At 43.6% G+C, this 12593-nt stretch overlaps 1 protein-coding gene across 3 annotated transcripts in view; it reads right to left on the bottom strand.

Moving 5' to 3' along the window:
• Nucleotides 1–12593, bottom strand: part of trim9 (tripartite motif containing 9) — a 46044-nt gene that overhangs the window by 11591 nt on the left and 21860 nt on the right. For all 3 annotated transcript variants that reach the window (XR_004336874.1, XM_032548003.1, XM_032548001.1), the window contains exons 4-6: nt 7606–7716; nt 7364–7517; nt 6735–6880 (exon numbers count right to left, since the gene is read on the bottom strand). Coding sequence is in view for 2 of the 3 variants with exons in the window: in XM_032548003.1 (XP_032403894.1) it covers nt 6735–6880; nt 7364–7517; nt 7606–7716 (411 nt within the window). In the remaining variant the exon portion in view is untranslated. The remainder of the gene's footprint in view (nt 1–6734; nt 6881–7363; nt 7518–7605; nt 7717–12593) is intronic.

Below are 12593 nucleotides of genomic sequence, written 5' to 3'. Positions count from 1 at the left end.
TGCGCTGCGAAAACACACAACGTCTCACCGAGGGGCTTCTGGTCCGGTTCGTAGTGCGGTTATCTTGGCACACTTGGAATAAGACAAAATGAACTCACGGGTAACTTTTCAATAAGATACAGGAGCTTGTTTTAGGTAAATAACTGATGGAAAAAGTACAACTGGAAGATTATTTCACTAACAGTGAGACATTTCCCCCATGTTATATGTGAAATAATTTGAAAGTGCAACTAGTACTTCTTTAAAATATATACTGTATATTAAAGAAGTATTTATTTAAAACAAGCTCCTACACAGCTCTGGAAAAAAATAAATAAATAAAAGACCACTGCACTGAATCCCATTGAAAACCTGATGGCTGTCCCACCAAATATGGATTTCTGAGTGAAAACATCCGTATTGTTGTTTCTAAATGAATATGAACTTGTTTCCTTTGCATAAACTGAGGTCTGAAAGCTCTGCACAAATAAGTACTAAATTTTTGCTTGGGATTTCGAAGACATGTTGTCATGATGCATAAGAGTTTGAGTTTTGTAAGATATTCGGTGACATAACACTTAATAAACGTAAACATGCGGCAAGTAGTTTTTGGGTTTTTTTTTTAACCTTTGTCAAACAGCAGAGGGCGCTGCTGCATTCATATTTACTCAATGGGTGTAATTCATATTCCTTTATTTAACCAGGTAAACCCCGTTGAGATCTAGATCTCATTTTCAAGAGGGACCTGAGCAAAAAATTTGCAATACATAGCAACCTGGTTACAAGATAAAAACAATTAATACATATGCACAAGTATAAAACAATTTAAAAACAATGACACTGTTTCATAGAATCTTGTTGCCTATCTTTAATTTTTTTTTAATGTCTCTTCTCTACCGGAAAACAAGCCATTTAAAGATGGGATGTTCTCACAATCTGTGAAAAATAAAAATGAATAAAAACCAGAAAATCCTGGGAGTTTGTCTTTGAATGTGAAGATTCGACATGAAGATGACAGAAAAAGAGCTACAGAAAATAAAACAATTGAAATCTGTATTGCTTTAAATGAACCCTTAGCTTTTTCTTTATCTTGAATATGTTTATCTGTATTTGTTTTTTCTTGAGGCAGAACAAATGAGGCATAACTCTGTCGTTATACAGTGTGTCTGCGAATAAAGTTAAAAAAAAAACAACATCCGCCCCCTCTCCCTCCCCCGCACCCAACAGACTTCTTGTGGCTTTGACGTGAAGCTGTGATGTCACTTATCCTGTCTGTGACATCACAGGCGCCTGTCTTTGTATTCCCAGATTCCACAGAGAAATTCATTTGCAGTCTTCAATCGCACACAGAAATCAACGATGGCCAGAAAAAATTTATTGCTGGAGAATGTGGAAAGTTTGGAAAAGAGCTGCTGGAAGCTTGCAGAAGACAACAAGCAGCTTCAGAAAACTGTTGAACATCTGAGGCAGAAAATTGAGAAACTGTCTCGCAAAAAAACATACAACAGATGGCAGACAGAAAATGAGAGGCTGGCTAATACAAATGATTACCTGAAACAGCAATTCAGCACTTTGAATAATGAATTGGACGAGGCTAAAGGGACAATAAAACAGCTAAAATTAGATAACGACGCCATGACAAAACATAATTTGATGGTAGGTTGGAGAACATGTACAATCGAGACAAATTTTAAGAATTCAATGAAGGAAAAATTACAAAAATTGGACTGGCTTGAGAGGGAGAACAACGAGCTCAATCAAGAAATTGTTAGCTTGAAATTAAAGATGGACAGAGTTAAAACCAGGGAAGAAAATTCAATGGCCGAGCCACAAAATGAGGAAAAGATGGAGAAAACAACAAAACAGTCCCCAGAACAGGAAATTCAAGAAGAGAAACCTACAATATTACAGACAATTGGGAGAACTTTCATAAACATGTACAATTCAGGGACTTTGAGATATTGGGTGCCACCCTGGATATTTTAATTTCGACATAACAATTCTAAATAACGACCCCCAAAGATGTGTGTCTGTGTTCAGGTAATTTAAACCTAACATAAATTGGTCCTTCGACGCCGGAGTCCGATACGCCTGCGGTTTCCAGCGGGAGGGACGGACATCAGAAGCAGGCTCCTAGGAGTCTCACAGATCCTTTCCAAGACTGTGTCTCCGATCCGCCTGCTGGAAACTATCCGTCGGACAGTCGAACCTCGGATTCAGGAAGAGCAGTGTGGTTTTCGTCCTGGTCGTGGAACACTGGACCAGCTCTACACCCTGCAGGGTCCTGGAGGGTGCACGGGAGTTCGCCCAACTAGTCTACATGTGTTTTGTGGACTTGGAGAAGGCGTTCGACCGTGTCCCTCGGGGAGCCCTGTGGGGTGTTCTCCGGGAGTATGGGGTACCGGGCCCTTTGATACGGGCTGTCCGGTCCCTGTATGACCGATGTCAGAGTCTGGTCCGCATTGCCGGCAGTAAGTCGGGCTCGTTTCCGGTGAGAGTTGGACTCCGCCAGGGCTGCCCTTTGTCACCGATTCTGTTCATCACTTTCATGGACAGAATTTCGAGGCGCAGCCAAGGTGTTGAGGGGATCCGATTTGGTGGCCTTAGGATCGCATCTCTGCTTTTTGCGGACGATGTGGTCCTTTTGGCTTCATCAGGTCGTGATCTGCAGCTCTCGCTGGAGCGGTTCGCAGCCGAGTGTGAAGCGGCCGGGATGGGGATCAGTGCCTCCAAATCCGAGGCCATTTTTTTGAGCCGGAAAAGGGTAGAGTACCTTCTCCGGGTCAGGGGGGGGGGGGTGTCCTGCCCCAAGTGGAGGAGTTCAAGTATCTCGGGATCTTGTTCACGAATGGGGGAAGAAGGGAGCGGGAAGTCGACAGGCGGATTGGCGCAGCGTCTGCAGTCAAGCGGGCGCTGCACCGGTCCGTCGTGGTGAAGAGAGAGCTGAGCCAAAAAGCGAAGCTCTCGATTTACCGGTCGATCTACGTTCCCACCCTCATCTATGGTCATGAGCTTTGGGTCCTGACAGAAAGAACGAGATCGCGGATACAAGCGGCCGAAATGGGTTTTCTCCGCAGGGTGTCTGGGCTCTCCCTTAGAGACAGGGTGAGAAGCTCAGTCATCCAGGAGGGACTCAGAGTAGAGCCGCTGCTCCTTCACATCCAGAGGAGCCAGTTGAGGCTCGGGCATCTGGTCAGGATGCCTCCTGGACGCCTCCCTGGTGAGGTGCTCCGGGCACGTCCCACCGGGAGGAGGCCCCGGGGAAGACCCAGGACACGCTGGAGGGACGATGTCTCTCGGCTGGCCTGGGAACGCCTCGGGATTCCCCCGGAAGAGCTGGAAGAAGTGGCCGGGGAGAGGGAAGTCTGGGCCTCCCTTCTGAAGCTGCTACCCCCGCGACCCGACCCCGGATAAGCGGAAGAAGATGGATGGATGGATAAATTGCTCCTTCGAAGCCGGAGTCCGATACGCCTGCGGTTTCCAGCGGGAGGGACGGACATCAGAAGGCCGTGGCCACGGCAGACCCCTAGGAGTCTCAGATCTTTTCCAGGACTGTGTCTCCGACCCGCCTGCTGGAAACCAACGGCTGACGGGACGTCCGTGAAGGGGGGACAAGTGAGTAGCGTTTAAATTAAAAAGTGAGCGAACGATTGAGGGTCTTTGGGGTGTAAAACCCCATGAATCCTAGGCACTGATAGGTAACAGAAGGACTGAAAAATCCGTAACAGAAGGACGGCGGAGTCCGCGTAAACTGAAAAACCCGTAATACCAAGTGTGTGTGTGAATGTGAGAGTACTTGGAGTAATTTAAATACCACTGGGTATTTGTCCTCATACCAAACGGCAGGAGTGCAAACGGTGAACCTCTGGTGGATGCATGTAGGCAAGAATTTCCCACCTGAAAAGGTTGAAGAGGGAATTACCACAACAGGGGATTGATCACCGTCCTGCTAAGAATTTATCCAGTCTTTTAGAGTCCACCCTATGTGTTTTTAAGACTGGAACGAAATTGACTAAATTACTCAAAATGGGAAAAGGGAATAGCAAATTAACGCCGAAAGATAAACTCCAGTGTAAGGACTGGAAGTTCATGGAAAGACAAAACCCTAACTCAGTAAAGAATTTAAATAAATTGATAGAAAAATATAACTTTCAGGGCCAATTAAACACTCAAAAAAAAAAGAACTGACTGAGTTATAGGATGAAGTACGACAGAAAACAAAAATCAAATCAGAAAAAGATGAGTAATGAAGTAATGGGTGAGTTAGAAAAGTGGATGGAGGAGCTAAAAAGAGAGAAGAAGGCAATCAGAAAAGTTAGGATAAAACAGGAGAGCAAAGAAGGGTGAAGCAGATCAGGCAGCAGAGCAGCGAGGAGCTCAGGGAGGAGTTATAAGAAAAAAGCAATGTCAAATTTATTTATGTAGCACTTTAAAAACAGGCATAAAACTGCACCAAAGTTCTGCACAAGAATGACAATAACACAAATGAATAAAAACAGAGTATCAAAACACTAGTTCAATTAAATGCCAAGGAATAAAAATGAGTTTTAAGAAGCGATTTAAAATGATCCAGGCTGTGGGCAGATCTAATTTGGAAAAGTAGATTGTTCCATAGAAGAGGAGCAACAACAGAAAAAGCCCCATCTCCTTTCCTCTTAAGCAACCAAATACAGAAAGAAAATAAAAAGAAGATTTTGAAGATATAGAGTATAGATAAATAAATAAATGATTTAGTAAACAAAATGAAAAATAATGAATTATCTAAAAGCTGGAAAGAAAAGTAGGTGAGAGGAAGTTCATGCAAGGAGGGAGTGAGGATTGTTTTGTGGTCTATCTGACAGTAGAGAAGTCATTATCATCGCATAAGGCAGGATTTTGATGTAGTTTTAGTTTTCTAAATTCAGAGAACAGTTTTCTCTTTAGAGTGGCTTGTTTAAGTAAGCAAATGATTTATGAGGAATGAAATAATATGGGAAGTTTTAAACGTTTCACAACTGCAAGGAAAATAATAATTTGGTATTGTGATGCCTTGAGTGGACATCCAGAGAGGTTGACAAGCAAGTGTTAAGGTGCCAACCTGAACATTATCCAGCTGAAGACCTCAATTTAGGCTTTGATGAGAGGGGGGGGGGGGTGTTATCTTTACTTTTCCTACACACACTCGCACACATAATGCAACGTGATTGGATTTGGGGAGAAGGGCGTGATTAATTTGCCATATAAAGAAACCTGGAATGGAGTAGTGGAACGGAGTGGCAATGTAATCACAATGCACTGTAAGCTATGTAATGTGTTTTGAGGCAGTTGACCAAAATCCCGGACGATTTTTAGGTCTGAAAAGTAGGACATGTCCGGGAAAAAGAGGACGTCTGGTCACCCTACCATCGAGGTAACGTCTTATGAAATGGTTATAATCCTCCTGTTTCAGTAACTATAGCTTGGTCACTAGGCACTACTGTATTGTGAAATCTTGACCATAAATGAACTTTGTTTGGCATTGTTTCAGTTCCATACGTGGTGTATTTAGCTTAGGCCTAATGTTGACTGTAGCAGGCTACCTAGACTCCTCTGTTCAAGGGGGACAGAAGCCATAGCGATAGCAATTTAGACTAAATTTAACGAATATAGGAAAGGCATGCAAGTTCAAAACCAGGTTTACAGATGCCAATAAGCTGCATTTCCCTCCCAATTCTTTTTTTCTTTTGCATAATGACCAGTTGTGTGCACCACCTACTGACTGTAGCATTGACTGATTCACTGATTTGTGAAGTAGAGTAATCGTAACAGCTCTTTTTCTTCATGTTGGCCGCATTTTCTGTACTATTTATTTTTCTCATTTTCAGCACTGACTTTACTTGAAGGGAAAACTTGAGGCTTACAAAAACTTAGTATTTTCTGTCCTGCAGGGTATACTAAGAAGCTGGTTCAGTTGTAAAGCAGGTTAAGTTAACCTTGTGCTATAGGTAAAGCACCTAATTTTCTTAACTAAATTATGCCTGCAGGTATATCTATTAGCAGGTTTAATTTTGCCTGCACTTGGTTGGGTACATTATTTTAAGTGTATTTGACAAGTTTACCAAAATATAAAAAATGTCATTCAAACTGCATTTGCCTTGTTTTACTTTTTACTTGTACTTTTCATTACATTACTTGAGTACATCCATTTTTACAGCAATTTCCATACTTAAGTACAAGAAGTTTCAGATACTTTAAGACTTTAACTCAAGTAACATTTCAGTCAGTGACTTCGACTTTTACCAAAGTCATATTTTGGAGAGGTACTTATACTTTTACTTGACTCTGAGATTTCAGTACTTTATACAACACTGGTCAGGAGTTCATAGGATAAAAGAACAATGTTCATGTTACTCAAACACATAGATATAAAACGTAAAATGAGAGAAACTGATCATTTTAAGTAGTATCTTCATTTTTTTTTCCAGAGCTGTATGTTGCTGAAAAGTTACCTAGAGGTTAGTTTTGTCTTATTCGATTTTTGCACTAGAAACTAAACCAAAAAAAGAAACTTGGTAAGATTTTGATTTTTTTTTTTTTTTTTTTTGCAGTGTGTTCTCCTGACAGTAGGGTTTTGATCTCATGGTTAACTCCATAAATTTCAGCTCCAGAACATTGCTGTCACATCCTCCGTTCTGCGCCGGTCATCTTCCAAAAATCCGGCTTCCTCCTCATTTCTCTGTTCTCATCTAAAAAAAAACAAAAAAAAAACAAGCATCGGTGCCGCGTTCGATCCCTACCCTGAACGGCCCTCCGTTTCCGTCGTCCAGCTCCAGGATGTAGCCCTCGACGGCGATGGTGGAGAGCGGCGGCTGTTTCCATGACAACGTGGCGCTGTTGTTCTGGGTACAGCACTCTTCTAGCTGGAGGATGGGAGCAGCTGGGACTGAGGAAAGATTACAGTCTGAGATATGAAAAGACATCCACCACGCACAGCCATGCTCCAGATCTAAGCGCTGCTCCGTGGTTTTCATCTCTGTATGATACATAAATCAACAGCTTCTATGAATAACGTCTACAGACTTTTCGAGAAGTTTCGACTAAATGTAGGGATGCTAAAACGATCATAAACGTCCGACGTTTTCTGCATAGTCCTGAAAACGAAGCCGGTTTGAGGTGCAGTTTCTGCGTGAGAGCTAAACAGGTCGTGCTCAAAAACAAGCTTTCTTTGACTCCAGACTCAAGAGGCTGCTGCCACGGAGAAAGGAGGACACTAGCAGAACAGAGCAGCAGATCCCAGGAAGTGTGCACTACATGCCTAAATATCTGAGGGTTTACATTTTGATAACGTGGTTGATGCACACTTTTTTGCTCGAGGAAGATTTAACAGGCGAATTGGAAAATCTGTCGGAGCCGTCCCCTCCTTTACCTTTCATCTGTACAAAGTCCAGCTGGTGGATCGTTTGCAGGAGGGGCCCGCTGTCCAGGGTGAGGTCAAAGTCACTGGTCATCCTCGGGGTGAGGGTTCCCTTCCCCCACTGGCTCTCGGTCATGTGGACCCTCCGGATCAAAGCGTCCGAGATCTGAAACGGAACACCAGTACATTACTGGAAAAAGACTAAATTAACCCCCCTCAGTCTTTACTTCAAAATTTCCCAGAAGTCCTTTCACCTGCAGGAAGCCACTGGGGTCGTTCTCCTTGATGACTTCCAGGCAGTACTCCATCAGTCCTGTTGTCTGACGCAGCTTCACAGTGCAATGGGAGATCTGATCCCGAACCACCTGGACAGATGGGGTGCAGGGAAGAAGGTAACAACGTATTTTATAGGACTACAAGGGATTAAAAAGAGTTAAATCATTGATTAATTACTATAGGCTTTTCTTTCTGGTCACCACAGTACGGCATAAATAAAGTCCCGCTAATGTTTGTGAGCACAATGTGTTGAGTGAGGGGAAATAAAATAAAAAGAAGGTAAAATAGGAAAACATTTATTTATTTGGGGTAGAAAGAAGGAAAATAAAAGCAAGATTTATAACAAGAAAACAAACAAGAATGGGGGGGAAAAAAAGGTTAAAGAGCGAAGAGACGGTTAATAAATGAGCAGGAGGAACACTAATGAAAAGATAAGCGACCGGACAGCTCGAGCGATTGATTAGGTCTTGTTTTTTTTTAGTCGCCTCTTGGGACACAAGTCGAGGGAGGAAGAGGAGGCTGAAGGGTGCAGTTTCTGTCGCTGACGTCAGCGAAGAGAAAGTGTCACGTTGTTTTCGCGCGCGCGCTGAAGACAGTCGTGGCGAGTTACATCAGGGAGCAGAAAAACACTCAGGAATGACGACTGAGATCTGAAAAGAAAAGTGCAAAAAGGAACGGAAGGGACTGACGTTGTCCACGGCGGCGCTGTGAACACTTGACCAGCTTTTCCAAGGCGGGAGATTCCTCCGCCTCCTCGCTCGCTGACAGCTCTGACGTCCGCCGTCTCTTTGCTACAGTGTGAAATAAATGCACGCGCCGGACTGTGTGTTGCTAGGAAACGGCAACCCAACTGCTGCTGTCCGAGCGGCTCCGAGGCTAAACGGAGAGGAAAATCCGCACATTCGCTGGCGACTGCAGCTGGCAGAGACGGAGGGACTCACAGGACGGAACCAAAACCCAACCCGCTCCTTTATCGGACCTCAAACCAAATGTTACGCAAATTAAAATGGACTGGGCTTTGTTAAATGATTGGTTTTCACAGGTATCTATGTCGTAGATCTCTGCTACAAGTGGACAAAATCATTAACGTCAAGCCTAACCTTAAAAGTCCCTGATTTAAAAAATGACAATAGATGCTTTGGGAGTCCCACACAGAAGGAATTTATGTGAGTGAAAGAAACCGAGGGGCATCTGTTAGCACTTTTACAAAAGTTAAAGTCGAGAAGAAAGAAAACTCGCCCGAGGCAACCGAAGACGCGGCCGAAAGTTGCCGAAGATCGACTTATGTTTGCAAGTCCGAAATTTGTCGTAACGCAACGGCTACCCAGGAAGACAAGGAGTGACAGCAACGATTCCAGCATCAATGTGAAAATAAACTGTTCAGAAGTCAGGAAAATAGAGGAGTATTACCATGGATACCTATCAGACCGGCACCCTGTCCAAGGTTTTAAGAGCTGTAATTTCTAACGCCTTTGTCTTTGTCACTGCAGCTGTGAATGGAAGCAGCTAAAATATAGCTACTTCCAGCTATATTTTAGCTGGAAGTCCTTTTCTTCACACATTTCATCTGTGTTTTGTTGTTAACTTCACTTCAGCAACCTAGCTGTCAACATGTTTCTTTAAGGAACTCTATAATATCTTTTCACATTAACATGTTGCTTAGCTCTAGTCACTTCAAGCTAATGGAACATGTGATTGTTGCAAAGGACGTTGAAATATTTACAACCTGTCACTCTTTTGCTAAAGGCTGAATTGTAAAGCTATGTGCGCTTTGGTAAAGCAATTATTTTATTTGTTATTCAAGCATTCAAAATAGTTCGATTTTCTGACAATAAAATAAGGATTTATGTCCTTTCACTGGGTGGAAACACTTAACATTCAGTAAAAACAAGCAGATAATTAACAGACCAAGGCAACTGTTGGAAAGTACCTGAACATTTTTTTTTGTTGCCACAAACTCGATCCATTCAGTGTGAAATAAAACCAACCTGGTACCAATCCAGCCTCGGTCCGACTGTAATTCACCACAGCGCAAATCGCTTCCTTTTAGAGCGAAATCAATCAGCCTGGAGGACAGCGTTGACAGCTGGAGGACATTTTGGTCCAGGTTTGCGTCTCTGGCCGCAGAGGTCCGAACCGTCTCCTGTTCTTGTGAGTCTGAAACAACCGCAGTGGCCTGGCGGCGCTCCAAGACGAGTTCCTCACCGCCGCCGCCGCTGCCTGCTTAGCAATCCTGTCCACTCCCGGCAGGCAGAGCCTCCTAACTCACACACAGCGCCGACCGCAGCCATTTTTTTTCCCCTCGTAAAGGTGTGTGGCGATAGAAAAAAAAAAAAAAGGCCTCTCTTTGTCACAGTTCTCCAGTAGTGGACGTTCTTTTGTCATTTCTCTCACCATTAACCCTCACTGTGTGTGGTGGCAGGATAAACAACCTTAAAAATGAAGCTTGGATTGAAAAAAACTGCTTCAGTTACATTTCATTGTGGCACAACTGATTTTTGCTAAAACAATTATTTCTTAAAGTGTTCATATTTCCATCCTTTTTTTTTTTTTTAACAATAATAAAATATTGCTGTTTTTAGCACATCTGTGCCATTGGTAACACAAAATGTAGAACTGGGTGAAAAGTTCAGGATTGCAACTTTAAGTTAAAAAAAAGAAGAACTTTTTGAAGCCGTTTACCTTGTTTAGGAAAGAGAGAGAATAAAAAGAAAGAACGGTGCAGGAGTTAATTAAACGACTGAATCCTCTCCGCTTCCCTCAGTCGCACATCCCAGATGATTTACGCTGGACTCACCCTGCGGTTACAACAAGCGACAGGATGGAGGGTATTAATCAAAAGTTAAGAACGGGACGGGAGAAGTTGCTGCTTACTCACGTTATGATCTAAAAAAAGAAGAAAGAATAGGAAATAATAATTAGGTGTGTTCATCTGATTTATGTGTGACGCAATCTGGAGTATCTGTTCAACTTGTTGAATATTAATTAAATCGAATGAACATTAGATGCATCTGAATAGCACGTGTCATTAATATCACCATAAAAAATTGGCCGGTAAAAACAGAAAACGACAGATTTTTTTTTTTTTTTTTTTTGTGCTGTCGAGTGAAAATGACTGGCAACAGAAAAAAAGTGGAGTGAATTACTGCTTACTGCTCGTCTCAGCTCTCATCAGCGTTCATCTGCCCGCCGCTGTGCCAGATGACAGATAGGAAAGATTCATTTATTTGAATTTGAGCAGGAGTGCAGAGGACGCAGCAGGTGTGCGGCGTGACCCCGGCGGACAAAGATTTGAAATCTCGACGACCAGCTGGTGAATCTGGTACAGGCATAAAGTGGGCCACAGCCTCGGCACGAGGTCTTGGAAACACAATAACTGAGCGTTACTGACAATTTCCGTCGCCTGAATTCTGCATCTGTCATCATTCTGGGGCCAAATAGGAGCCCAAACGCAATTCTCCTCCAACTCTCTGCTCCCCGGTTTTTCCCCCATCAGCAGCTGCTAACTCTGCGACTCTCATGTGGGTCCGGTGTTCTTGTGCTGTAGATTCGGTAGCAGCTCAAATAATGAGCCGTCTTTTCTCTCTCTCTTTCTCTTCATCTCTTCCAGCCTCCTTCTATTCATGCCCGCTTTAATTATTGGGCCACTGCGGCACATTTGGCCTCGCAAAAAAACCCCAAAAAAACACTGCGGCTGCAGTACCAACGGATAGTCTTTACCGCTCCCCGAAAGGACAGCGGCTGCACTGCACAGTCACGGCCACAGCGTCACGTTTGTTACAGTTTGACTTCCTTTTTTTTTCTTGAAAGAGCATGTAAACGATTAAAGCGCAGAAAAAGGAATACATGCGAGATAGAAGAAGACGGAAACTGCAAAACCAAACTGGAAGCAGGGACGGCTAACGCGCCGCGCCGCTCAGAGTGACGGCGACAGGATGTGACCGGCTTCGCGTCGCTCGCCAGATTTCAATGTATTTTGCTGCGATTTGCCACAGATCAGGACAAAACCTGCATGACTGTCCAGATACAGGCCTGGCTGTCGCCATAGCAAATTTTCCTGGACAATAAATTATCCCAGTGATTATTGTGATGAATTATAATACTGATGTTTTGAGACCATTTTCAAGTAAATTTATCAATAATGGCACAATAATGCTAATGCTAATGCACTGCCTTCTGATTTTTGCTTCCGCAAAAGTAAAAATCAGATGTTTACATCACGGCGCTTGGTTACCAGAAAACCCGCTCATCTCTTAGCAACAGATTGACAACAAATATTGTCATTGTTCAAAAACCATAAGATTTCTTCTGCTCTCTTCTTGTGCTCTCATTTGCCCCAAAACGAAAATGAGTTCGACACCCCTGGTCCATCGCAATAAATCCTGATTTGTAGTTGTACAAACGTTTCTGTGGATGCTTTCATATAGGCTGCGTGTGATAAATAGATGTTTCCTGCGCTGGTTCAGTTTCGCATTTTCATTTCCAGGCAAATCCGGGCAGGAGGGCAACATCACACACGTGTGTGGGTGTGTGTGTGTGTGTGCCTTTGTAACACCTTTCCATAAAACAAACCTTCGCCTCTGCTTTCTCCTTCAACACAGGTCGGACTTCCTGATGTTCCGGAAGATTAATATATATGTATATATTAACCTGACTCATGCGATGAAGGACTGCCTTTCGTCTCCATGGCTCCGCAACAACAAGTGAAGCAGGTCACCATGGCGACAGCCAGGCTTCAGCGAACAGGAGGAGAGCAGCGGGAGGCCGCGCCTCTCATCATCTGCGGACAGATCTCAGGTCTCTGTCTGACTTTCCGACGCTAAACTGCATCCTGCTGTTTAAGTGTAACTCAACTAATGGAGGAGTCTGCCGAGTGCTGCTGTCAACGCTGCAGAGCGACGAGGCAGAAGAAAAAGAAAAAAGCGAAGCGACTGCGCATGCGTGCAAACTCCTGTTGGGGATTCCA

The sequence above is a fragment of the Xiphophorus hellerii genome, chromosome 19, assembly GCF_003331165.1.
Source record: "Xiphophorus hellerii strain 12219 chromosome 19, Xiphophorus_hellerii-4.1, whole genome shotgun sequence".
NCBI lineage: Eukaryota > Metazoa > Chordata > Actinopteri > Cyprinodontiformes > Poeciliidae > Xiphophorus > Xiphophorus hellerii.
This window is presented reverse-complemented; position numbering and strand designations above follow the sequence as displayed.